Below are 27,501 nucleotides of genomic sequence, written 5' to 3'. Positions count from 1 at the left end.
TGTCTGTCTGTCTGTCTGTCTGTCTGTCTGTCTGTCTGTCTGTCTGTCTGTCTGTCTGTCTGTCTGTCTGTCTCTGAACACAGCTGGGATGGCTGATATGCCTTGGGGGAGACCCCTTGAACTTTAGCCCAGTTAACCAGACATCAGAGTGGTCAGTCCTTCTGAGAATCCATCAAATATGGATATGACGTAACAAATCAGTGTAGAAAGATATTATTATGGATTTAAGGCACTAGAAAAAGAAAGGCGTCGCAATAATAAAGTTAGCCTATCTACATTAACTCAGATGATTAGCTTTAGTCATATTAATGTAATAATCACAGATGAATAAAGTGTAATAACACACGTAATGATACCACATTTAATAACAGCATTGCCTGTAGAGTAGCCATCCTCAGACCAGTAGCAAACCATGCAAAACCTCCCATCCCCAATTACTATTACTGAGTTAAGAATACATTGCCAGGCACGTCAAATAACATGCAGTAGACCACAAATTACACCCTTACTATGCACAGTCAGTTCATAAATGCCAAAAAGGTCCCGTGTGTCTCAGCTGGTAGAGAGGATGGTGCTATCAACGCCAGGGATGTGGGTTTTCATTCCCACCAGTAGGAAAAAGTAAGAAAATGTATGCACACACTACTGTAAGTCACTCTGGATAAGAGTGTCTGCTAAATGACTCAAATGTAAATGTAAAAAAGCTGATGAATCATGGAGTACATTGAGTCCAAAGCCAATAAGCCATCAAATTGACTCAGCACACATTGACTCAAGGTGTGTAACTGAGTAAGAGCTAGGGTATAGCTTCCCTGTGACACCATGGGTAAATAAATAAAGACATATTCCGGGTGAAATAGAGTCTGTATCAGGGAATCTGATTACAGGATACTAGCCAGGAGGAAGACCGACAAGAACTCTCCACGAGCAAAACAAGACACATTACTTGTAATTCCTAGTCACTTTCACAGGTAGCCTGATGACTCACAGTAAATAATTGTTTTGCTCTGTTGTTCGCTACATACTTTAGTCTGAGACTGTCATCATTGAAATTGTTTGTGGTGACGAGGGGCGTTGTACAAAACAAAGTCATCAGCGATTGGATCATCTTTAACCAGTTACATTTTACATTTTTGTCATTTAGCAGACGCTCTTATCCAGAGTGACTTACAGGAGCAATTGGGGTTAAGTGCCTTGCTCAAGGGCACGTCAACATATTTCGGTTACTGGCCCAACGGTCTTATCCGCTAGTCTACCCGCTGCCCTGTCAGAGTATGAAAGCCAATGACAAATTTTCAAGCCACCGCTTTACCCATGTTTGTTCTGGCTTTGGCCCAACCCATTGGTTCTGGACCAATCAGACGGCCCCGAATGTGTTCGCATTCGCATAACCTAACTTAGCAGGCGTAAAATTAACACCTGAAACTAGATCCCTTACATACTGGTCTTGACGAGAAGAAGAAAAAAAAAAAACTGTCGGGGAGGTTATTTTCTGCACTGTTCAACCAATCCAGTAAATGTGGAGGAGGAGTTAAGATGATGTTGCCTTGTTAACGTCACAGCCTCTCTTTCCGTTTCCCCTGAAAACCGGAACTTCCTGTTTTTGGGGTCTCGACAGAGGCTAGGTGACGGGTCGGGGACTCAGATCCAGACTCATTGCGGAGAAGAAACTAATGCCAGTGGGTATGGCGTAGCGTTTGGCCGGAGCAAGGAATATGGGCAGTCAAGCAGTTTCAAAGGCACACCCAGCCTATACACATTTTTGCTGTGTCATATCAGGTGTAACACAAGACAATGTCAACAGTTTAGCTAGGCCCCAGCTGTTAAGGCATAAGTCCATTGATGACTACAGTGATGATGATGATGATGATGTGGCTTGGAGCCATCATGCAGTCATACCATTGGTTAAGGGTCTTTGTCTACAAAAATAAATTCAAAAAGGTTGATAAGGGGCCACATCCACCACCACCCACTGTACAGTACAGTGGATTCGGAAGGTATACAGACCCCTTGACTTTTTCCACATTTTGTTACGTTACAGCCTTATTTTAAAATGTATTAAATTGTTTTTCCCCCCTTATCACTTCACACACAGTACCCCATAATGACAAAGCAAAGATTTTAGAAGTTTTTGCAAATGTATACAAAAAAAACGGAGTCTTCTTGGATATGACGCTACAAGCTTGGCACACTTGTATTTGGGGAGTTTCTCCCATTCTTCTCTGCAGATCCTCTCAAGCTCTGTCAGGTTGGATGGAGAGCTGCTCCCGAGTGGCGCAGCGGTCTAAGGCATTGCATCTCAGTGCAAGAGGAGTCACTACAGTCCCTGGTTCGAATCAAGGCTGTATCACATCCGGCTGTGATTGGGAGTCCCATAGGGCGGTGCACAATTGGCCCAGGTTTGACCGGGGTAGGCTGTCATTGTAAATAAGAATTTGTTCTTAATTAACTGACTTGCCTAGTTAAATAAAGGTTCAATATAATATTAATAAAAGAGTGTCGCTGCACAGCTATTTTCAGTTCTCTCCAGAGATGTTTGATTAGGTTCAAGTCCGGGCTCTGGCTGGGCCACTCAAGGACATTCAGAGACTTGTCCCGACGCCACTCCTACGTTGTCTTGCCTGTGTGCTTAGGTCATTGTCGTGTTGGAAGGTGGACCTTCGCCCCAGTCTGAGGTCCTGAGTGCTCTGGAGCAGGTTTTCATCAAGGATCTCTCTGTACTTTATTCCGTTCATCTTTCTCTCGATCCTGACTAGTCTCCCAGTCCCTGCCACTGAAAAACATCCCCACAGTATGATGCGGCCACCATCATGCTTCACTGTAAGGGATGGTGCCAGGTTTCTTCCAGATGTGATGCTTGGCATTCAGGCCAAAGAGTTCAATCTTGGTTTCATCAGACCAGAGAATCTTGTTTCTCCTGGTCTGAGAGTCTTTAGGTGCCTTTTGGCAAACTCCAAGTGGGCTGTCATGTGCCTTTTACTGAGGAGTGGATTCCGTCTGGCCACTCTACCATAAAGGCCTGATTGAAGTGCTGCAGAGATGGTTGTCCTTCTGGAAGGTTCTCCCATCTTCACAGAGGAACTCTGGAGCTCTGTCAGAGTGACCATTGGGTTGTTGGTCACCTCTCTGACCAAGGCCCTTCTCCCCTGATTGCTCAGTTTGGCCGGGCGGGCAGCTCTAGAAAGAGCCTTGGTGGTTCCAAACTTCTTCCATTTAAGAATGATGGAGGCCACTGTGTTCTTGGGGGGCCTTCAATGCTACATAAAATGGTTTGATACCCTTCCCCAGATCTGTGCCTCGACACAATCCTGTCTCTGAGCTCTAGGGACAATTCCTTCGACCTCAGGCCTGGTTTTTGCTCTGACATGTACTGTCAACTGCGGGACCTTATATAGTTAGGGGTGTGCCTTTCCAAATCATGTCCAATCAATTGAATTTACCACAGGTGGACTCCAATCAAATTGTAGAAACATCTCAAGGATGATCCTGAGCTCAATTTGGAGTCTCATAGCAAATGGTCTGAATACTTATGTAAATAAGGTATTTTTGTTTTTCATTTGTAATACATTTGCAAAAATTTCTAAAAACCTGTTTGCGCTTTTTCATTATGGGGTATTATGTGTAGATTGATGAGGACATGTATTTATTTAATCCATTTTAGAATAAGGCTGTAAAGTAACGAAATGTGGAAAAAGTGAAGGGGTCTGAATACTTTCCCGAATGCACTGTATGTCACTCTGGGCAGCAACAAATTGTGCCATGGAAATATGCTCTTGTTTTTTATCTCAGTAGGCTATTTCATGGAGTGTGGATGATGAACATGAACATGTGATGTGCGAAGGATAAAACAACAACAGCTGAGCCAGCTGACTAAATGCAATAGCCAACAATTGGAAAGCATGACATATGAATCTATCAGTCGGTGTCCAGCTGCCTTGTTGACCTAATTTCTACATAAATTAAACATTATTACATATTTTCTCATTCTAGGAACAGGTAATATTACCAATGTGTTGGCGAAATGAAAAAAATAGACCGAATAAATCATGAACGCATTGCAAACATCATCATTACATAATTATTGTACCTACCATCACAGCCTTCATATTGTAATTTGACAGCTCCGTCCTTCTGAATCCTCACATCCTGTGGTCCCTCAATCCTCTTCGCAGTATCCACCACTGATGCACCGGCAGCTGGGCCAGAATTCCTCCTATGTCCCTGAGACAGGTTTATGCAGCATTGGTAACACACTGCCCAAGCCTGCTCTTCATTTATCGGTTGGCTGTAGAGCATTAAAATCTCCTCTAAAGACAGTTCACTTCCCCCTCTTTCCTCCATTCCGTCCATTTTTGCCATCCCGGGATACGGCGTCGCATCTTGCTGGACCGCAGTAGGGCCGATCAGCTCTCCGCTCTCATCCGCATCTCGCCGCTTGGCCATCCTTTCATTCTATCGACCGAGAAGGGCGGGTAATGACACGAATAAACCGGGAGCCGCAGATAAACAAACGATCCGGGCAGCCTGAAGACATCGGAAGAGATGCGGTTCCCTCTCCCTCGCAACAGCAGCACCACCACGGACAATGATTATTATTTCCCCCGCCTTGCAGTGTTTTCGTATGGATACCAGTCATATGATGGATTGTTTGCATGGTCTGAACGCCTGTCAGGTTTGGTCGACTTCAGAGGAACGCATACATAGGTGACATGCGCAGCTAGAGGATTTTATTTCCCACAGTCCCTGTTATTTTGTGCCATCTGCTGTCCAATTTGATAGACTACAGCGTATGTGAATACATCTCGGCAATGTGTAGGCTACTCTGGCAATGTTGTTATGCCCTCAAACAAATACTATTTCTCAATGATGGATTTGGGAGCACATTTCTATTCATATTTCATTCCTCATAATAATGTTTGAAGGCAGGGATTTCTTAAGGGCTATGTACATTCCTACTTCTCTATGAAGGAACTTCCTCCAACTACCCTGCCCGTAGTTCTGCAGAGGACAAGCATGACTCACTCTCTTTCTCTCACACACATACAACTGTAAACGTGGAAGAGCCGGGCCATTCATTGTAATATGTTGTCAATATGTAATGTTTACAACCTTACCTGCCGATATAGCCTACCAACACAGACAAACCCTAACCCCAATCACAGACAAAATACAGACCATTTTCTTCATATTGACTGTTTTATCTATTCATAGCATACATAATGCTTACACATACATATCTCTTTTAACATCAAATATACACAACACGAGATAACGCACAAATATAGCATCTTTGTAACACTATTTGTTGCCAAGGTGAACCAATACCTCATGAACACGTACCAGATATGCTTGGATGTGCAGGTAAAAGAACAAATTGGTCACATATACAAGTATCTATGAATAGTACCACTCAAAGATGTAGCTATCAATATGCACAACACAGATGTGGAATGATTGAAAATGCAAAAACTACCATAAATAGATATTTAGAGATCTTACTCGTTTCAGCAGATAAAGGTCCAATGCAGCCGGTTTATTGCAACGACAAATCATTTCTGGGTAACAATTAAATACTGTGATTTCTTTCAATTACAATGTTCAAAAAGTTACAAAAAAATTGCGTTTAAGCAAGAGCAATTTCTCAAGCAAGAATATGACTAGGACTGTTTTGGATTGGGGATGGAAAAACTGAAAACTAGCTGTTATTGGCAGAGCGGTTTGGAACACTTTCATATTGGTTTATTCATTCATTTGTCACCAGTCAGGGCAAAACTCCATCCCACGAAGATAGGCTAAACTGGCCTTATTCCACAATATCGTTCCAACCTCAGTGTGGAAATATATATAAAACACAGGAAAATCACAGTTTTGACTGCACTGGGCCTTTAAATACAGTGTACTTTGATTATGCTGTTTTCCAAAAAATCTGTAAACAAAACCAACAAAATAAACATCAAGCCATTGTTTGTCCTCAGTTTGTACAGATGGAGGGGTCACTTTAAGTCCTTTAAACCACAAGGAATGAGCATGCACATCTGAGGAGAGCAAGGATAAACAGTATCACCCAGACATGAGGAGAGGAGGATTAGAGGAGAGGAGATAGCAGAGCAGAGAACGGAGAAAATAGCAAGACTGGGAGAAAGACTTACGGGAAAACAAGTTAGTCGGTACTCAGCATAAAGACAAGACAGAACAGAAGGGTCAGGTACAGTGAAAATCTATTTAAAGTCCAGCAGGTTGCAGTCTATCTTGTAGTAAACATAAGGGTAGTACTCCTGCTGGCTCAGGTTCAGACCAGGGATATCCATGGCAGACTACAAGGGAATAAAGAAACATAGAGACCATTAGCTTACATGGTAAATAACATTAACACCACAGGGATAATGTGGTTGCCTAACAGGTCTGCTGAACCAGACGATATCAATCTCATTTAGCTAATGTACCAGAATTATTAATACACAACATGTGTTTGGCATCGCAATGCCCCATTACTACAAAGACAGAACAAATTTCATCTGGACACAACGGTTATATATATATATCACATCTAATTACTCACATCGATGACAGCTGCAGCGCTGCTGTCCAGGTGTTTGTAAAGGTCATTGAGAACCTCCCTCAGTTTCTTCATGTTCTTCTTGTTGGGCTGGAGCAGCATGGCCTGGAAGTTCACAGGCAGCCCATATCTGTGGGAGCATGGTCAGAGCAGTTCAATCACTAACAGCAGGCACAGCACAGTCAGTTAGATATTTTATTTGTATTCAGGTTGACTTCTTGTCACTACAAGCATCTTGTCACTCACTACAAACATCTAACAATTGGACGACTGTTAGTACAGTGTGATCGTCATACCTTAAGACAGACTCCACAAAGACCCTCAGAGCCTTGATGTGAATCCATGCGATGAAGGCCTCACTGAAGTTCACTTTCAGCCATCGCACCAGTGGCCCCTGACAGAGGGAAAATAACGCTTAGGGTTAGAGGCTCCATCCACCCCACTGTGTAGCTAGTACTGTCCAATAGTTTCTCCCACCCACCCCATCCCAGAATGGTTACAGGGATGTCCGAACACTAAGTGTACTTGCAATGAAACATTTCTTTATAGTGTAACGTTTCGGTCACATATACCTTGGTCAGGCATCATATTCCCAGTCATATGACTTACAAACTGCTTCTTCTTGTCTGTGGAGAGACGTGTCATCTCCTCTTTGTCCGCATTCATCTCCTGCTCGTTGTACTGGAAGTCCCTGACTGTGTACCTGATAGAAACAGCAAGATAATTACATACGGAGAAGAGTGTGTGTGTGTGTGTGTGTGTGTATGTATGTGTCTTACTTGTTCTCTCTGGCCTTGTGTCTGAAGTCATCAATGGCCTTCCTGAATAGGGTGACGCTGAACAGACCACTGTCATGGTCCTCAAACAGCAGGCTGTAATAATGGGACAAACAGAACACAGTCAGACAGGCATGATGGACTCACAATGAAATCACTTCCTGAGCAGAAAATACTAAAAGAGATATGAAAGATATGGATTGAAGAGACTATGTACTGAAGTAGTTATATTAACATGCATTCACCATGGGCTCTGAATCTCCTATATACTTACTTAGTGGATCGGGGCACCACCATTTCAGACAACGTTTCATAGGTCTTCTGCCAGTCAGCATAACTCGTCCTAGAAGGATCCGGAATTGTTAGACAGCAAACAGGTGTTATAAAAAAAGTTTCAATATGACACTGTTGTAAACTGGGAAAAAGTTGTACTTACTTTGGTACAACCACCAGCATAGTGATCAGATACTCAGAGTCAATCACAAAGTCCTCCTTCTTGACAATGTCAGCCAGACTCCTGGTCAGCAGGCTCCCCCTACAGACACAACACGGTATTGCATGATATATTAACGATAACGTAAACAATGTTGAAAGAAACAATTGAACACAGCAAATATGCATTGGAAGACTTTTCCTCAACAACACTGGTTCAAATATAATTCTCACTGAAGGCATAGATTAGAAGCAGTGGAAAATATAGTCAGGTCTTAGAGCAAACAAAACTTGACTCACGCGTTCTTCCTCTCCAGATTCTGCAGGTTCCCTTTCAGGTTGTTGTAGGCAGACGCTCTGGCCTTCAGGTCATTGTCAATCTGGCTTACTTGCTGTAGAGAGGAAGAGGTCAAGTACTCAGAATACGACCCACGTAATAACTGTGAGCACAGTGTTTAACAACAAATTTACTCAAGAGGTAGTAAAAATACAGTTGATTGATACCATTGAAATATAATTGACTTGTTGATATTTCTATACCTTCATACGCTATCGAAATCATGACTACATGACAGTTATAAAAAAAGGGTCTCCATCTAGCTAATTATCAAGAGAATCAGATGAGGAGGGTAGGAGAAAGACTTGCCTTGGATATGATATCAGAGATGTTCTTCAGTGACTGCTTGATGGGGTACTTGGCCATGTCCCACTGAAACCGTGTGATGTAGGTCACCAGATCCACTAGAGGGAATCAAGGCATTGTTATTGAGGAAAGGACTTGTTAGAATGACATTTTTACATTATGATGCATGGCTTTATGGGTAATTGCAAGATACTCTAATCAACCATTTCTAAATGTGCTGGTAATTCCTTAGTATTCAGTATTAACAACAGGTTAAAAGGATAATTGCTTAGTCAATCAATGTGCACAGTAGAGGCAGAAGCACACTTCCTGGATTGATTGTTTTTCAGGAGTCCTTTGTATGTGATGATAACTAACTAGCTAATCTCCAATGTCCTCCATTGTTTTCATATGAGAAACTTGTATGTGATGATAATGATAGAAATAGAATGACTAACTTGAATGGGAATGGCTGTTCTAGTGATTATATTTCTGCGATAATAACTGCCTCCATTGTTTTCGTACCAGTATCTTGTATGTGATAACTACCTGTATTGTTTTCATATGAGTAACTTGTATGTGATGATAAGTACCTCCGTTGGCCAGCAGGTTCTCCTGGACTTTGTCTCGGCTGTCCTCCAACACATCAGCCATGTACTGAGACACCTTCTTCACCACACTGTAAACAGCCAGGAGACATTCACACAGTCAGGCTGCAGTCAGCAAGCCCTCACATCAAAAGGGGTTTATAAACCTGGTGGTTCGAGCCCTGAATGCTGATTGGATGACAGACATGGTATATCAGACCGTATACCACGGGTATGACAAAACAGTTATTTTTACTGCTCTAATTACATTGGTAAACAATTTATAATAGCAATAAGGCACCTCGGGGGTTTGTGATATATGGCCAATATACCATGGCTAAGGGCTGTAACCAGGCACTCCGCGTTGCGTCGTGCTTAAGAACAGCCCTTAGCGGTGGTATATTGGCCATATACCACACCTCCTCGGGCCTTATTGCTTAAATATACCATGCTTTCATATAGCACTCTGCTCAAAACATCAAAGTCTAAGCAGACAGTTCTTTGGTCAGGGTATGAGTGTTTATCTATCTATATATAATCTACAGCACCAGACTAACAACAGAGCACATTATATAGTATACTGATGAAAGACCTTTTAAATGGAAAATGGACCTGTAGGCCTGCTAAGGATAATTGGTTATCAACCATTTCTTGATAACCAATTAATCAGATGGTTAACTGATAATTAACAGTTAATTAACTGATAATTAACTAATAATTCACTGATAATTTACAATCTGTTTCTGTTTTTCACAGAAACAGATAGTAACAATTTTTTTAGCACTGTAGTTGCCTTCCCTGAACCAAAATGATGTGGATAATACTTGATATGACTACATTCCAATTGATGTGTGATCAGTGGATGACGGAGAAAAACTCAATTCCATGCAATGACAGTATGCTGAGTCAATAAGACTCAGGCTTGTTTGTCTAGACAACTGACACCTAAAAACGCTGTCAGATTAAGCAAATCCAAAATCAGTCTGTAAAGGTGTTACTTTGGCTTTCTCATCTTCAAATTTCCTACAGATGAGTTCCAAAACAAGGCTGATATTGCCCTATGAGAGGTAACTGGGTTGCTAATGTTGGCATTTTTGAGAGTCAATGTCTACAGAGGAAGCAGGGCTTGCTCAGTATGTGTGAATTTTTGGACTTCAAGGTTTTCCAAGGATTATAAATAACTTCAAACCAACAGTAGCACACAAGTCATGAGCGATAAATATGACTGAGTAAAGAGATGCTGGTGTGTCACCAAACTGTAAATTGCTAACTTTAGTCTGTGGGCCTGCTAGCCTCACGTTGGTGTGAAATTCCTTATTGTAGCAAGGTTAGGGCCACGGAGGGATTAGAGAATTGACTGGACTCCGAAGACATCACATGCACTTTGACAAAAATAATATGTCTAGCACAACACATTCACAATGGACAAGCTGTATACATAGTAATACATTTGATATTTTGTACAGTAATCCTGAAGTGATACTTAATGTTCAAAGGGGAAATTGCAGTGTAGTAAAAAGCCTACCCTTCAATAAAGGAGTCCAGTTTGGCCAGGTCATCTGACAGCCCAACTAACACATCTAGCGTCCCCACCTGTTAATGCAAAAAGGACAAAAGGCCAAACATGTCAAAGCTTTGATTCAAACAGTATTTCCGCTACCATCATATACCCAGGGTGAGCCCATTTTATAGGTGGGGTGAGTGCATTGGTTTCATTGGCTTGATGCCAGAGGCCTAAATGTTGCTTTGAGGGCCTTTGATCAAACTTGGGCCAACTCAAACTAGGGCAAAGACTGGATGAGAGTCCTGAGGTTAGGGGGTCTGGTTGTGCTGCCTGCCTGGGTTTTGTTTTCTCAGTGACATCTGAGAGTCAGTCACCCAGCAGTGACATTCAGGGGCCCGTGTGCTTTGGATGGCGGCGCTTTTGTCGGGACCCCTTCATGTGTTGCAAAATGTTCCGTCGCCTGCCGTGTACCCCAAGTGGCAAAGGGGTCAGTAGGGTCACAGAGGATAACCATCAACCATCCTCTAGGGACTCTGGATACTTTTCCTGAAATATAATGGCCATTAAATCATTATGGATGGATGACACTTCTGGAGTAATGAAAGGAGAAAGCTTTGACCCATAGCATTATTAACAGATCACTTCTTGGGAGAAGTGAGCGGACAATACTTATTTCTCTATCATTGCTTTTGAAGTAATATGGGGAATATGATTTCATTTGCGAGTACACTATGGCAATGTTTCATGGAAGCCTTGTTCAACACCATAGTGTCCTCAAAGCTCATCACTAAGCTAAGGACCCTGAGACTAAACACCGCCCTCTGCAACTGGATCCTGGACTTCCTGACGGGCTGCCCCCAGGTGGCAAGGGTAGGTAACAACACATCCGCCACACTGATCCTCAACACGGGGGCCCCACAGGGGTGCGTTCTCAGTCCCCTCCTGTACTCCCTGTTCCTTCATGACTGCACAGCCAGGCATGACTCCAACACCATCATTAAGTTTGCTGATGACACAAAAGTGGTAGGCCTGATCACCGACAACGATGAGACAGCCTATAGGGAGGAGGTCAGAGACCTGACCATTTGGTGCCTGAACAACAACCTCTCCCTCAACGTGATCAAGACAAAGGAGATGATTGTGGACTACAGGAAAAGGAAGACCGAGCACGCCCCCATTCTCATCGACGGGGCTGTGGTGGAGCAGGTTGAGAGCCTCTAGTTCCTTGGCGTCCACATCACCAACGAACTAACATGGTCCAAGCACACCGAGACAGTCGTGAAGAGGGCACGACAAAACCTGTTCCCCCTCAGGAGACTGAAAAGATTGGGCATGGGTCCTCAGATCCTCAAAAGGTTCTACAGCTGCACCATCGAGAGCATCCTGACTGGTTCCATCACTGCCTGGTATGGCAACTGCTTGGCCTCCGACCGCAAGGCACTACAGAGGGTAGTGCGAACGGCCCAGTATATCACCGGGGCCAACCATCCTGCCATCCAGGACCTCTATACCAGGCGGTGTCAGAGGAAGACCCTAAAAATTGTCAAAGACTCCAGCCACACTAGTTATAGACTGTTCTCTCTGCTACCGCACGGCAAGCGGTACCGGCGCGCCAAGTCTAGGTCCAAGAGACTTCTAAACAGCTTCTATCCCTAAGCCATAACACTCCTGAACAGCTAATCAAATGGCCACTCATACTATTTGCATTGCCCCCCCATGCTGCTGCTACTCTGTTATTATTTATGTTATTATTTATGTATAGTCACTTTAATAACTCTATCTACATATTACCTCAATTACCTCGACACTGGTGCCCCCGCACATTGACTCTGTACCGGTACCCCTTGTATATAGCCCCACTATTGTTATTTACTGCTGCTCTTTAATTATTTGTTATTCTTATCTCTTACCTCTAAAAAAAAAAGTATTTTCTTAAAACTGCATTGTTGGTTAAGGGCTTGTAAGTAAGCGTTTCACTGTTGTATTCGGCATGTGACAAATACAATTTGATATGCCACACCTGTCAGGTGGATGGATTATCTTGGCCAGGTCGCAGTTGTAAATGAGTACTTGTTTTCAATTAGCCTACCTGGTTAAATAAAGGTGAAATTAAAAATTTTAAAAATCTTGGAAAAGGAGAAATTCTCACTAACAGGGATGAGATAAATAAGCTTTTTTTGCATATGGAACATTCCTGGGAACTTTTATTTCAGCTCATGAAAAATGGGACCAACACTTTACATTTTGCATTTATATTTTTGTTCAGTATAAGTTAGTTGGGCGATATGGCCATTTTCATTCAATAGTTCTCATTTTTGATGGTATGTCAGTTTTTGAGTAGTGCATGACCGTAGGATGGCAACAAGTGAATTCTAAGTGTTATTATTGGGCTTTCTCCATTCTGATTATTTTATACTCAACCAAACTCGGAGAAAACTAGTAACTTGTTATTTATTTAGCACTGTCAACATATTGTTATAGATGGTATTGTAAAAATCCATACCGGTATGTGGCTCTGTACCGGTATTCACGATATATTGCCCAGCCCTACAAGTTAGTATGGTAATGTAGTAGCTACTATCTATGGCTACTACTGCAGGCTAACCTTGAGGTCTGGGATGTTGAACTTGTTGTTGGTGGACAGGTTGTTGTTGCGGGTGGTGGCCACCATCATCTGGTCCCATGTCTGCTGGCAGGTCTTTTCTCCAGGAGCTGAGATCAACCAGAACTCTGTCATCGTTACAGCTATACACTGATGACTACAGGCTCAAAACGAAATGCACAGAGATGGGTGCTGTAAGACAAAAAAATATATACTTGTTCAACAGGACTTAATTTGTAGTACAGTATTATCAATCGCAACGTTATTCTCTATTTCATGTTGATACATCAGTAGATAAATGATAGCAAGACAACATTGACTGTTATTTAATCAATCTGTCTTCCCAAACCTGTCGTATCTACGTGCTGCTGATATCTGGTTAGCTAGCATGCAAGATAAAGGATATTTGTCTTCTATTGCTTTACATCAAAAGTTGCTAACGTTAGCTAAACCTCACTAACGTTACTGCAAGTGACATTCTCTGTTGATTGAAACATGACCCATAGCTAGCTAGCTGGTATCACATGATATCGAGGAGATTTACAGTAAAAAACAAAATACATTTTTCCATTTCTTACCTGAGATCTAATGACAAAACTACTCGAACACTAATCAATTACTACCGTACAATTCCTATGGTTTAATCTTCATAATTGCCAATCAAATCCTAATCCTAGAGGTCTTTCCAGCAGCATCACATTCAAGTCAGCTGATCAAATGAGGAACAGAAAGGCCTCTCGTGGGGGAGGGGAAGTTTTGGCGTCACGTCATTTGACAGACGACCTCAGCTGGTTTGGAGGAGGTACTACAGCATGGACATTTCAAAACAGAGTAGAAAGATTTATTTTTTTACACAAATACTTTTAAAAAGTATCAGGGTTGGGGTCAGTTGATCCATTTCAATTTAGGAGTGCTATTTATTTACAATGAGTCATTTTAACCATTGAATTGGAATTGCATGATCCCCTCAAGCATGTACTGTACTTCTTGTGGGGCTACATGCTGGAGAGGGAAGGGAAGAGGGAGAGAGGGAAGGGGAGAGAGGGAGAGAGGGAGAGAGGGAGAGGGAAGGGGGGAGAGGGAAGGTTAGAGAGGGAGAGGGAAGGGGAGAGAGGGAGAGGTAAGGGGAGAGAGGGAGAGGGAAGGGGAGAGAGGACACAGACAATCTCAAATGTCCAGTCAGCTGTAATTTGGGGTGTAGACAATTTGGACAGGAGTCCAGCCGTTTCCTGACTTTGGGTGTCTCCCTGCTCAGAATTCAAGGAAAACCCTACAAAGGGACATGTTTATAGTTCAGTAGGTCTGGGGTGCATTGTTTGGGATACAATGCCTGGTCTGGCTGGAGCCAGCCGACCAGCCAACCCCTCAGATCAAACGACAGGCCAGGGACCAGGGTGGGCTGCCCACTGTTGGACACAGGCCAGTCTACAGAGACATGTCTGGGCACGTGCACTGTAATCACTGTCTCATTTGGGCTGCAGACACACAGACTGGGTCTGGGTCATTGAGTGGGGATGATGATGTGAGGAGAGGTATTAAGTGTTTCCTCAACAAAAACTGCCTCTAATACAAGTTAGTCATACAGTGTGAGATTTCTGAAAAACCTATGGATGAAGGTCATTGCTGTAACTTTGTGTATTTCAAAGATGGATGTCAACATTCTCTATCATTCCCATCTCAGTTACATGGTTTAATATATCCAAAGCATTACACAGAAATAGAGCACCAAGTTTGTTGTTGAGTCCTACCAACAGCAACGTGTCACATGCTCCCTCCAGTTGGAATGCCTTGTATACTGTGCTTAACTTTACATATCACATGTTTGAACTTTTACACGTTAGTTTGAGTGACCATGACACTGACAATACATCTTACTACAAAAACATGACATGATTAAACTGTAAATTACAAAATAATATACAACTACACATTCCTTCTACTGTGTACAAACTTTCAAGATCCATATAGTGTCCTCAGTTTCGTTCACTGTATTCAGGTTAGTTCTATTTCCCCAGCTAGTTAATCTGAGCCTTCTGAGGGACATTACAGTAAATCTAATCTAGTATGTCTGAATTATTATGGACTGCCTAGGGCAGAAAGGGGGTGGAAGGTTTTAAAGAGGGAAATTGTGTGAGATAAGCATTATTTTGTTTTATTGTTTCAGTGGCAGATTGGATCTATTTGTCAACCTCTCTGATACTAGTGTTACAAGGCCAACATGTCCAAGGCTCGAGTCCAGAATCAGACTCAGTGACTTCAGGAAAATGTTAGAGACTTGAGAAGAGAGGGATACCGGAGTGCTTTTACAGTTTCCTTTTGAATGTGTTTATTCAGAGTTCAGAGTAACCTGTAAAACACGTTTTATATATAGAATGAAATAGAATAGAATTTTGGTATTTTATAGTAAATTAGCGGAATGCAGTAGCTTTTATTTACTGTGGTCAAATTCTCTGACTGGATTTACACAGTTTGTATTTGACCCTGCTCAAAATTCAGCTTAGAGAAAAGGTCTGTGTAGAGGTAGTTTTACTTATCAACATTCTTTGGCAAATGCATAAGGCTGAAACACCATGGTGTAACTCACAGCATTAGAAACAAGTACTAGATCAAGACCCATTGTATAATGCAGAGACTGATGATTGACTGTATTCATTTGGATTTAGCCATTTCAACCTCCCCATGTCTCTTCTACACAACAAAGAGTGGAGTGATTCACTTGACCTACCAAAGGACATGCGCTTAGACAACCACTGTAATGCCAGTTATTCAATGAAGAATTGAGTTTTCCACTAGGTTCACTAGTCTTGTGACATTGTGCTTTGTTGCAGTGTAACATAACACTATCTAAGAACTGTGAGGAATTCCTTAATTTGTACTAAAATGTAACTATTATATTTTTGTTGGAGGTGTAGTGATTTGTAAAGGCAAATAGGATTGATACTAATTACACAAATAGGTTTCCCTATTATAGGAACAATAACAATAACATATGTTGTTTATTGATTATTTTAAGTTCCACTATGATTTATTATCACAATCCATAGAGTCCTCTGATAAACGAACATGGAGCTTTCATTGTGTGTACAATATGTGGTGTTTGCTCATGCAACAGTAATTGTGTTCATATCATCTGGCTGTTGATCATACTAAATAACTCTGTGTATATAATCTAGGCTTCAGTGGGGTGATATTTTGATGTAATCTGGCCCTGTTTGCAAATGAGAATTCCAGTTGCACAATGCACGCCACTGGAGTGTTTTCACTCACTGTGGGCGGTACACACTTCGACAGCAAGTGTGCTCAGTGTCCCGGGCTATTATGATCACAACAATGAAATTAAACATTATGTTTTTCTGGAAGCCACTTTAGATGCTATGTGTGATTATGATTAGACTCAATGCATACCCTCATCTACAGTCTTGGAGAACAGACACAAAGCTCGGAACAGATTCTTTTGTGTTGTGGTCCATAGGATAAACTTTCACTTTCAAGTCTTGACAATTGGCCAAGAAACTTGTGTTTGAGCAAAACAAACAGAACCATTGTGTTTTTTTCCCTTACCAATACCCATAGCTCATCTGACATTATGAGTTCACACTCCTCTAACCACCATCTATCTAAGATAAACAGGCCACATGTGTGGTTTTGGACTTTGCACATAAGCTATGTACCGGTGGCTATTCATAGGAGCTAAGTGCATGTCCTAAGCTTACTCTATCATTATATAATAAGGAATTGAAATCATATTTGGTCCTTTGCAGGCTAAATACAAAGTGATCAGGGCCAATTGAGAATCATATGGGACCAATAATATTAGTATCATAATTGTTCTTAGCTATAAAAAAAAAAATGGTGTATATTATTACAGTTTGAATTGTAATGCATAAACAGGCACAGTTATCCATATATTTCATTTCAACGTTCATTGTCTACCGTGGACATCTACTGTGGTTGCTGAAAATGGACATTGACCACAAAACAAGACAGCTGATATGGATTCCTGTAAGTATGTATGAAAATAAGAAAGGGTACAATAACAGTAGCCTGTTTTTATATATTCTAAATATAATATAAAAAAACAGTTCCCAGAATATACAATTTCATGAAGTGCAATTTTCATTCTCACATGCATTTAGCCTATCAACTGATAAACACCACTTGTGAAACCCGGTATGGGTGGTATGCTGGTGGTGTGTCTGAGCCTTAGGAGCCATGACTAACTTCTAAGGGTGATCATAGCCCATACCACAATGTAAACACATACAATCTCTGTATGCAGAGAGCAGCATAGGTTTGTGGCTGCAGGAGACAAGTTTTAGGATAGTCTGGCTGGCTGTTCAGACAGATCCCTGATGACTACATTAACTAATTACTCTATTAATCCATTGTCTGTAAAAAAATAATAATACATCACAACAAAATGTAATATTACCTACATAACCAAGTTATCATTGATACAACAGTCAACGGGGGAATAAAAAAAAAACGGTCAAATGAATACATTTGCAGGTACCCAGTCCCCCTGTCTGAAATTAAATTAATGTAGTTTTTCCAATTTGGAATAGACCTCCTTCTCCACCAATAGTCAAGAAGGGTGACGTGTAAATTCGTCTGTGGGAAATATACTCCTTTGCGTCTTCAGAGGGAAGCAAAACTTCACAAACTCTCCGCAGACAAGGCAACGTGAACGTCGAGGAAATCAAGAGGCAACGTGAACAAGGCAACGTGAACATCGTGGAAATCAAGAGGTTGTTTAAAAAAAAAAACACCTGCAACCTCATTTCACGCTGTTGAACTTGAAGCATGTGTTTCCAGAATACAAGAGAAGAGTACCAGTGACATTTTGTGGACATCATTTTACAGTTATCGTGGTGCCATGGGAAAAAGCATGAAGACGTAACCAAGGTAACAATACTATCTGATTGAGACGTTATATTCTCAAAACCGTAGTAGTATATTCTGGCAATAGTTGAATATTAAAGGGCATTCAAACAATACCAATCCACCTATCCCGCCACTGTTTTGGTAAATAGCTGAGGAATGGGGCTGGAGAAATCAAATTCATAGACAGAACTATGGATGAAATGGTCTGACCATATAAAAAATGACCTTTGAGGCTATACAGTGTTTGTTTACAGTTACATTGTTTACAAAAAAATGTGGTTGACAAACTTATATTTTGGGTTGTGACAGGATACGGCAGTTGAACTAAGTTCAGAGGCATTTATGAGCTATTTTCAATAATCGATGGGTAGAGATCGTTTATTTAAAAGTTGTATTTTTTTTAAAAATGTTTGATTAAACATAATTCTCAGCATATCAATAGCATAGGTATAATTGTAAATAATATGATCACAACAACTAGATATCACACATGAGGAAAAGACAATAACGCTTAGAATTAAAATACAAGCCAGACAACCTATCAGTCGCATTTGCTTTGACAGCTCGAAAACCCCGCCTATCTGACGTCATCCCCTTTCGTTCCAAAGATTTTTATAAGCAAACCAAGATAGACCACGGCCTATCGTTTCCAACAGGAACAAATGAGTCATAGTGGGCAGAACAAGCAAGGAGGTTGGCAGAGCCAAGCACGAGCTAGCGAGATCCTATTTGCCTGTTCCAGCATACATCTGCATATTTCCGTTAGGGAACGCCTGTGTGAAGTGCGTAAATGGAATAACCCAACTCGCATTTGCGCTCCTTATAAACAACGCGATTTTTTAAGACTTTGACAACGGTCAAAGTCTACAAAACGTAGTCCACTCTGTTCAAAACAGATTTTAGTTTAGGGACCCGAAAAATGTATTGGGATCCAATGTTAATCGATAAGAAAATTTGCAGAATTTCGGCCAAAATCCATTTCCTCCATCTTCTCCCACTGCTGGCCACTGGGCTTCCTCTCACTACCAAATTTGGTAGTGAGTAGAAACGCCAAGCGAACGCTTCACATTTAATAACTCCAGTGAAATATCTGTCTCATTGTTCTATCTGTGTTATTTCTCTCTCTCGACTTCGGCAGTTTTGTTCGCTGCGTAGCTACGAAAGGGTTCGATTTAGCGTCAAATTTCGATCTGCACCTCGGCTTTGATGGCATTTTTTCTTTCCTATAGTGCCCCCGCCACTCTTTGAAAATTCCACCTAAAAGGAAAAAACTATCCACCCCAAATATTGGGTTTTATTCTCACGTAAGTACCTACTAGCTAGCTAGCGTGCTATGTAAGTGGTTAACGTTAACTGTTTAAGGAGGGAAAGTAGCTAGAGTTAGCCGCAGCTAGCTACGTTAGCTAGTTAGGCAATGAACGAACTAGCTAACGACTGACTGTCATTATTGTCGTCATTCATCAAAGTTATTTAGCTAGCTATTTTAGTTTACTAGATATTATCATAGCTAGCTAGCCAACTGTGCTAGCTAGATAATTAACATTAGCTACGATTACTTAAACGTTATCGGTGTTTCTAACACTCGGAGTCTTATTTACAGCCATTTATCACACAGGGTTAGCTAATGTTCGCCTGCTGAGTTGGCATGTAATGTAAGTTAGCTGGCTAGCTAGCTATGGATGGTTTGTTTTGAAATTTCAGTGTTGTGTTATTTTGGAAACACAACAGTGGTACAATCAATAGCTATTTAGTTGAGGTTGGAACTTAGTTAACAACATTTAACATATTAGACAACATAAGGTACAACGTGGCACTTGCATTCATTCAAAATTGAGAAATAATGATTTGAGATGACAACCTAAAGAGAATTTCACACCTGTTATAGCTTTGAAAACCACCAGTCCCTAACAATCAATTAACCTATGTCTTTCTTTCCCATTCAGTATTTAATTTGATCTCATCTAATCCTCAGAGCCATCTTTGCCTCTTTCCTCTTGACTCAACTGTATCTTGTCTTCTGTGTAGGTGTACAATTATTACCCAGAGGGCTTAGGGGCGGCTCTCCGCCGAGAGCCGTTCGACTTCAACGCCGAGCCACCTTGGGAACCTAGCTGATAGTGGGGGAGCTCCATCTCCTAACTCGTCCATGTGAGTAGACATCAGGTCGCGTAGGAGGAGTAATGATCTCGGTTCAGTTTAGCCTCTTAGATCATAATAAATATAAAATACTACGGACAGGTTGACCCTGATCCTAGATCAGCACTCCTACTCTGAGACGCTTTGTGAATACGGGTCCAGGTCACGCTGACACCATAAAAACCCAAGCATGTCCTTGTGGTGACTTTTGTAATAACAATAGCATAGTGTTGGGCTACTTTTATCTGATGCTCTCTGTCCTTGTTTTTACTGGTGACTGGTTAGATCCAGTAACAGAGAGGAGGGGCCACTCAGCTATGAGTCATAGTTGTAACACAATGTTTCCTGTCTTCACCTGTAACCTAAATATTATGATTTCTTTGTGTATGTCATGTTGTAAGCATACTGTTAGATTTGTGATATGCTTTTATTTACTCCCAGGTCTTTGCTCCAGTGAAGTTGGTGGTCTGTAGAATTAAGCATTTTTCAAAGTTGCACAAACGTTTTTGTCCATTAACCAAAAAGAGACCATAATTTGTGACCTTTGATTTTTTTTTTTGACTAATTGTAGTGGGTTGTTGTCAGTGTTTTCACAGACTGCTGAGATGTTGTTTTAGTCATGCCACGGCTGGCCTGTTTCTTAGTGCTGTTCCAGCTTGCTATCATGAAGCTGTCTGTGTTTTTGAACTGCCAGTACAAGGCTCCCAGCCACAGAACAGAGACAGGGAGATACACAGCACCCTTATGATCACAATAGTCCAACCTGGCTGTGCGACACTGCACCCCTCTCATCACAGACAGTGTTCTGGTCCAGTCCAGCCGTCAAACATTGCAGTCTGAGGCCAACCAACCAGACATTGTGTCACCGCACACACCCAGGCCCACAGACCCAGGCCCACAATGCTCTACTGACTGACGTATTATGTAACATTATTGAATGCAGAGATCTGACATCCCATGCCGCTGGTATTGTACGCAGATAATGCCATCAAAAGAAACCTTTATGGGTCACTGCCAGTGGGATTAATCCTAATTGTCGGGAGTAATTGATGGTAAGGTAAACAAACTCCATGCCCCAGAGATCTTGTTTTCACAGTGGCTGTCCAGACACCCAGGGCTTCCCATACACAGCCCCATAACGTGATTTCCACTGAGACCTCTGATTGGCTGCCCTCACAAATATCTTGGTTCACAGCCGGAAACCATCCTAAAGGCTTAACTGGTCAAACTTAGTGTAACATTTAGAGAAAAGTAGACCAACTGCTTTTGCCTTTTTCTGTCAAATAATTCCCTATTTCTTTCCCCCCATTTTTGTAATGATTAGATGGATCTAATTTTCCCCATCCACTTCAATAGTTAGGGCTATATTTCACGCTGCCTCTCTTCCTGTGTTTTCCAGTTTACTGCATACTATCTAAGGGCTCAGAGAGCGACCACTTCACCCAGGGGCTCAGAGAGCGACCACTTCACCCAGGGGCTCAGAGAGCGACCACTTCACCCAGGGGCTCAGAGAGCGACCACTTCACCCAGGGGCTCAGAGAGCGACCACTTCACCCAGGGGCTCAGAGAGCGACCACTTCACCCAGGGGCTCAGAGAGCGACCACTTCACCCAGAGGATCAGAGAGCGACCACTTCACCCAGGGGCTCAGAGAGAGACCACTTCACCCAGGGGCTCAGAGAGAGACCACTTCACCCAGGCATAATTCTTTATGACTGGCAGATTAGCGGACAACAGTTGAGATGAAGGGACTAGCTGATGAACCAAACTACTCCGTCGCCCTGCTGGAGGGAGCCATGGCCCTCAGCGACGTGGTTGAGAACCACATTTATGAACAAACACTGGTAAGTACTGTAAAGAGACATTCTCTGTACATTAAAATACTTGTGTATCAAAGTTGTGCCCATGGAAATGAGATGAGTTGATTGCCTAATCCAGAAATAGATTGATAAATTCTAGCAATCAGCACGTAAATAAATTGAGGATGTGACAAATACAATGCTGCTTTGTAAAACTGTGTGCCAGTCTCCTCTCACTTGGTTGAAGTGGCAGGTTAATGAGTCATTGTGCCCGGTGACCACGCTCTATATGCTTTCAATTCACACCAGTGGGAAAATTAGGTTGCGGATCGCTCTTATGTAATTGTATGGTGTTGGATGAGAGACAGTAAGAATAATCAGTCATTGTGTACTTGACAGATACAGGTGAATGACATCATAGCATGCCAGACAGCCAGTAAACCTGTCGTGTCATGTTTTTCCTCCCTCAGGGTGGGAAGAATGCGTTCTTCGTGGCAGACTTGGGGGTCCTTATGAGGCAACATGTTCGCTGGCGAACCCACATGCCCCAGATGCGTCCCTTCTACGCTGTCCAAGCCAACAGCAGCCTGGCTGTCATTGAGATCCTAGCAGCTCTCAGCACTGGCTTCATCTGCACCAACAAGGTGCCTGCAGTGCTCTCTCCCGCTACTACTGCCAGAACACTGCAATAGCATAACAGACAACCTGTCCAGACCAAATTGCATTTTATTGTAGATTAATTTACGGGTCCTTTTCCACAGCTTTAGGATGTGTTTTTCAGTTAAATACATTTTATAGATTCATGGCTTACATCAGTTGCAGCTTCTCACAGCTCTGTTTTGGATCGTTTTGTTGGGCCAATTACTGCTTTATAACTGCTTTATAATTCAACTGGCCTCTATTCACAGAAAATAGGAAGGAGCGCCATCTAGTGGAGAAATGTCTCGCCACAGAGCATGGCTCCACTACTTAGAGCTGTAATATCAACGTTGTTGTTTTTGTGTCTTTTCAGTATGAGTTGGAGCTTGTGCAGGGCTATGGCGTTCCCTCTGAAGACATTATCTACAGCGGTGTGTGTAAGCAGCTCTCCCAGATCAAGTACGCAGCTAAGAACGGCATCGACTTCCTGGTGTGTGACAACGAGGCCGAACTACGCAAGATCGCTCGCTGCCATCCCCGTGCCAAGTAGGTGTCCATGTAACTGTTATTTTAAAAGTCTATATTTCATACCCTCTACAATACAACTACAATGGCTATAGATATGAAATCCCTTAAAACGATAATCTCCCTCGTCTCTGCTCAGACTGCTGCTGGAGGTGGCCACAGAGGCTTCCAGCGAGGGTGAGGAGATGGGCATGATGTTTGGCTCCAAGCTGAAGGACTGCAGACACCTGCTGGAGAGCGCCAAGGAACTGGGCCTGCAGGTGGTGGGGGTCAGGTGAGTCCTTCTGCAACTCCACCTTTCCTCTCTAGTCAGAGTTCATTATTATATTCTAGGTTTTTCTCTTTTGTCTTTTAATTATGTGCTAATAAATGAAACTGTATGTGTGCAGCAGAATTGTGTGCCTGTCTGTCCAAAGCTATTTTCACCCTGAGGAAAAAATAGTTTACTGTATCATTGGGGATTGACCATTGGACAATTCAGCAGTATTTTTTTTTTGTTTGCCTGAAATAATATAGTCACTTGCCCGAAAATGTGCAAATAGTTGTTTACACCCAAATTGCCGTAACTTGTCGGTCACTTAACAATAGGGAGGAAGTAGAGATCTGTTTTACGGGCCTGCTACATTGGATGTATAACTTCCGCAGAGTGTGAGACACTCATATTCATTTCAACAAAACCCTGGGTGTAAGCGTGCCGGCTCCCCAAGAGGTTTGCGCTGCTCGAGCTGAACTACGTTCTGGTTCTATTTCCAAGATTTCAACGTGCAGCTCACAGCCGAGATCTATAGGACATAGTGGCCAGCGCGCTGACCACAAGTTAAGCTTCCAGTTTAAAAAAAAATCACCTGCCTAATGAAGCTGCCCGGCTGCCATAAATTGGCCGTCTTTCATTTTTTTAATTACATTTTTAATCACTTTGGGTGACCTCAGCAGGCTCAACTTGCCCGAGTGTTCGGTTTACGTTCCTCAGTCAATCGCTGATTATATGGTATTCTCATGACGTCATCATTATCCCCATGATGCAGGTTCCACATTCCCAGCACCTGTGACGACCCTCAGGCCTACAGCCATGCAGTGTCTGACGCTCGCTGTGTCTTTGACATGGGGGTGAGTTAGCTAGTGCTCACGTTATGGGACTTTGAATGTGCATAATATGTGAAGGAGACAGCCAGAAATATGACCCACCCTCCTATTATATTTTGTTTTAAAAGTTTACAATAATTTTTCTGTAATGTTGTTTTCAGGAGGATATTGGCTTCAGTATGACAATCCTGGATATTGGAGGTGGATTCAACGGCTCAGAGACTCAGCTGAAACAGGTCATTATTGTATAATAGTTAGCTCGTTACATAGTACTGATTTTAGATGGATTACTTCAGCTGAATTAAGTCGTGACTCGGTCAGTCAATGGTCACAAACCACTTCACCCTCTTTCTGACGTCAGGCCTGTACTAGTAATGTATTTTTCAGAGGAAAGCCTTCACACAGCTTTCCTTTTTGAATTTGAACAAACACACTCTATTGAATGCCTGTTAGGCAGGTGCTGATTTTATTTTTTCTTCTCTCTGGTAACAGATTAACAGTGCAGTCAGGCCGTTGTTGGACCTGTACTTCCCTGCATCGTCTGGCGTCTCCATCATGGCAGAGCCTGGCAGTTACTACGTGTCCTCCTCCTTCACCCTGGCTGTCAACATCATCGCTAAGGAAGTAGGCGCCCGGGATCTTCATGGCAATCACGGTCAGGGGCAGTACCTTCTCAATACCTAGCATATGAAGTCAAATGCACTTCCATGGTGTGGTGGGCTGGTCAAAATCAGTGCTATAGTAAACGTGGTTCAGCAGACCTAGATGCTCCAGTACACCAGCACACACCTTTTCTACTATTTTTGTCTCATGACTCTTGTCCGCCATACCTCTTTATAGATGAACCATCTCCCAACGATGAGCCAGAGTTCCTGTACTACATGAATGATGGGGTGTACGGCTCGTTCACTAGCAAGCTAGCAGACAATGTGATTCCAGCCCCGGCTCTGCCCAAGGTGAGTTTTGGCTTCAGGGCTTAGTAAACTAAATCTAAATAAACAAAATGACTAATGAAATGCATGAAATTGCAACGATTTTGCATCACTAATCAAAGTTCAGTTCAATTCAATTTCCTGTCTCGAGCACCCTAGAGTGAATATTAGGCTACATCCCAAATGGAAACCCTATTCCCTATTTACTCATAATCATGGCCCATAAGTCTCTCTAAATGACTCTCTCTGTGTCCCTGGATGTTCCAGAGCGGTGTGTCCGAGGAACCGGTGTTTGCCAGCAGTCTGTGGGGTCCGTCGGGTGATGAGCTGGACCAGGTGGTGGATCAGTGTCTGTTGCCAGAGCTCAGTGTGGGAGACTGGCTGATCTTCAACAACGCTGGGGCCTATTGTCTGGGCCCTCAGTCTACTTTCACAGATTCAACCAGACCCCCCGTCTACTACACCATCTCTACTGGAGACTGGTAAGAGACAGACGAATGTCAGGGTCAGGCTGGCACTGCCACTGTTTGAAATGGGGAGCTGTTGAGGATTTGATTTGATTTATTGTTTGAGGTGAGTTTCTCCCATTTAATGTATGTAAAGTGCTTTCACCATCTGGAAAAGTGTTATTAAATTACATCAGTTTATTTATTTGGGACCTACTGATTTTTATTTTAACAGTTGTGTGCTGCCATTGACTTAGTTTTTTTCTATATGGTTTTGGTTGTCTTTGAAGTGAAGATTAATTACTTTCAACAAGTTTTGTTTTTTGTTGTTGACAGGTTTGAGATGCAGGATGCTGGTATCACCCAGGACATCAGCATGAAGAACTTCTCTCTGGTCCCCTACTTCCTCCACTCCAGCCAATCAGACGAAGCCCTGTCGGTCCCAGCTTAGGCTAGCTGAACCAATCCCATGTCTCTGCTGTGCTGACCTCACCTGGTCAACATTCCAATGGGAGGAAAAGACTGAATGGTGCTTGCTGGCTAAAAGCTTTTTATTATTCATTTCATAAGGAATTGAGCTTTTTGGGGTGGGGGGTGACAAGCCCTATACAGGATATTGTTGGCTCTCTTAAGGACTAGCACAGGTGTTCCTTTTCCACATGCAATAAAATGGATGAGTCTGTAGGGATGGAACTCCCACCTATGTGGTTACAGTTTACATACAGTAAATGGAATTTAAAAGTTAATATTTGAAACGTATTATATTGCCTATATGTCTCCTTTTGCCAGTCTTGTAAATTCAATTGTCTACCTACTCAAAGTGGAGCAGTTGCTTATTTTAACAAAACCTGATGTTTTAAAGCCATTTTTGGATGCTTTGCTAAAACATATTTATTTATGTTTTTCTTTTTTTAAATTTTTAAAAAAATGTTTTGTGCTATGAATATCTGATCCCCTGGCATTTATGATCAGTCAGTATTTAAAAGGGGGCATACAGTAGCCAAGGACGCATCCCAAATGGCACTCTATTCCCTATTTACTGCACTACTTTTGAACAGGGCCCATAGTGCACTACTTTTGACCAGAGCCCTATCTAGGAAACAGTGTCATTTGGGATGCATATAACAGTACAGTTCCTCAGATGAAGGGGAACTCTATTTGACTCAAGCAATATGAGTACAGAATATCATTCACCAAACATCTCGTTGATAGGGAGCTTGTGCTCACACTCTAAATATAGACCGTCTTGAGACTATCATAATGTAACATTGATGTTTCATTTGTTTTTTTTAAATCCCTCTTACAAGTCTCTGTGGAAAGAATTGTCCAACGTCTGTGAATTGGTCTCCAGTTTTGCCTAAAGTAAATTAATATAAAAGCTCTCTGAATCATAATGTGTATATGTTGTTCTTGCTGGTAAAATATACATTTTCACCCACCGCTTATTAACAGCACTGTTATACTGGTAACATGAGCCACTATACCAAACATACTCAGGGGACAGTTTATTAGGTACACCCATCTAGTACTGGGTGGACCCCCCCCCCCCCCCCCTTTGCCTCTAGAACAGCCCAAATTCTTTGGGGCATGGAAACATTGATCAATTGATATCAAATAAAATGCTTTTGGTCACATATGCATATTTAGCAGATGTTATTGCAGGTGTAGTGAAATGCTTGTGTTCCTAACTCCAACAGTGTGGTAGTATCTAACAATACACACATCTAAAAGTAAAAGAATGGCATGAAGAAATATATAAATATTAGATTGAGCAATGTCGGAGTGGCATTGACTAAAATACAGTAGAATAGAATACAGTATATACATATGAGATGAGTAAAGCCGTATGTAAACATTCAAGTGACTAGTGTTCCATTATTGAAGTGGCCAGGGATTCCAAGTCTATGTATATAGGGCAGCAGCCTCTAAGGTGCAGGGTTGCATAACTGGGTGGAAGCTGGCTAGTGATGGCTATTTAA

At 42.1% G+C, this 27,501-nt stretch overlaps 3 protein-coding genes across 7 annotated transcripts in view; 1 reads left to right on the top strand and 2 right to left on the bottom strand.

Moving 5' to 3' along the window:
* Nucleotides 1–4,663, bottom strand: part of LOC106579115 (protein spire homolog 1) — a 61,826-nt gene extending 57,163 nt beyond the window's left edge. For 2 of the 3 annotated variants that reach the window (XM_045701890.2, XM_045701887.2), the window contains exon 1: nucleotides 4,092–4,663. In XM_045701890.2, coding sequence (XP_045557846.1) covers nucleotides 4,092–4,443 — 352 coding nt within the window. In that variant the 5' untranslated portion in view covers nucleotides 4,444–4,663. The remainder of the gene's footprint in view (nucleotides 1–4,091) is intronic. The other variant, XM_045701891.2, reaches the window with a different exon arrangement.
* A 514-nt stretch (nucleotides 4,664–5,177) lies between these two features.
* LOC106579140 (V-type proton ATPase subunit C 1-A) lies at nucleotides 5,178–13,817 on the bottom strand. Its single transcript, XM_014158739.3, has 13 exons — nucleotides 13,658–13,817; nucleotides 13,083–13,271; nucleotides 10,499–10,566; nucleotides 8,980–9,065; nucleotides 8,411–8,505; nucleotides 8,065–8,156; nucleotides 7,769–7,867; nucleotides 7,607–7,675; nucleotides 7,336–7,428; nucleotides 7,166–7,259; nucleotides 6,853–6,950; nucleotides 6,560–6,686; nucleotides 5,178–6,314 (listed from the first exon to the last, which is right to left on the bottom strand). The coding sequence occupies exons 2-13, from the start codon at nucleotides 13,212–13,214 to the stop codon at nucleotides 6,219–6,221; spliced, it is 1,149 nt and encodes a 382-aa protein (XP_014014214.1). The 5' UTR covers nucleotides 13,215–13,271; nucleotides 13,658–13,817; the 3' UTR covers nucleotides 5,178–6,218.
* A 3,936-nt stretch (nucleotides 13,818–17,753) lies between these two features.
* azin1 (antizyme inhibitor 1) lies at nucleotides 17,754–26,916 on the top strand. 3 transcript variants are annotated; one of them, NM_001140405.2, is given in 13 exon segments: nucleotides 19,096–19,267; nucleotides 19,989–20,111; nucleotides 21,499–21,698; nucleotides 21,755–21,942; nucleotides 22,368–22,541; nucleotides 22,910–23,082; nucleotides 23,201–23,335; nucleotides 24,087–24,168; nucleotides 24,306–24,380; nucleotides 24,637–24,799; nucleotides 24,985–25,100; nucleotides 25,344–25,558; nucleotides 25,859–26,916. In NM_001140405.2, coding segments are annotated over 10 exon segments (1,350 nt in total). In that variant the 5' UTR covers nucleotides 19,096–19,267; nucleotides 19,989–20,111; nucleotides 21,499–21,698; nucleotides 21,755–21,840; the 3' UTR covers nucleotides 25,974–26,916.
* The last annotated feature ends 585 nt before the right edge of the window (nucleotides 26,917–27,501 follow it).

The sequence above is a fragment of the Salmo salar genome, chromosome 02 (assembly GCF_965601325.2).
Source record: "Salmo salar chromosome 02, fSalSal1, whole genome shotgun sequence".
NCBI lineage: Eukaryota > Metazoa > Chordata > Actinopteri > Salmoniformes > Salmonidae > Salmo > Salmo salar.
Note: the sequence above shows the minus strand (reverse complement) of the source record. Positions and strands in the feature narration are given on the sequence as shown.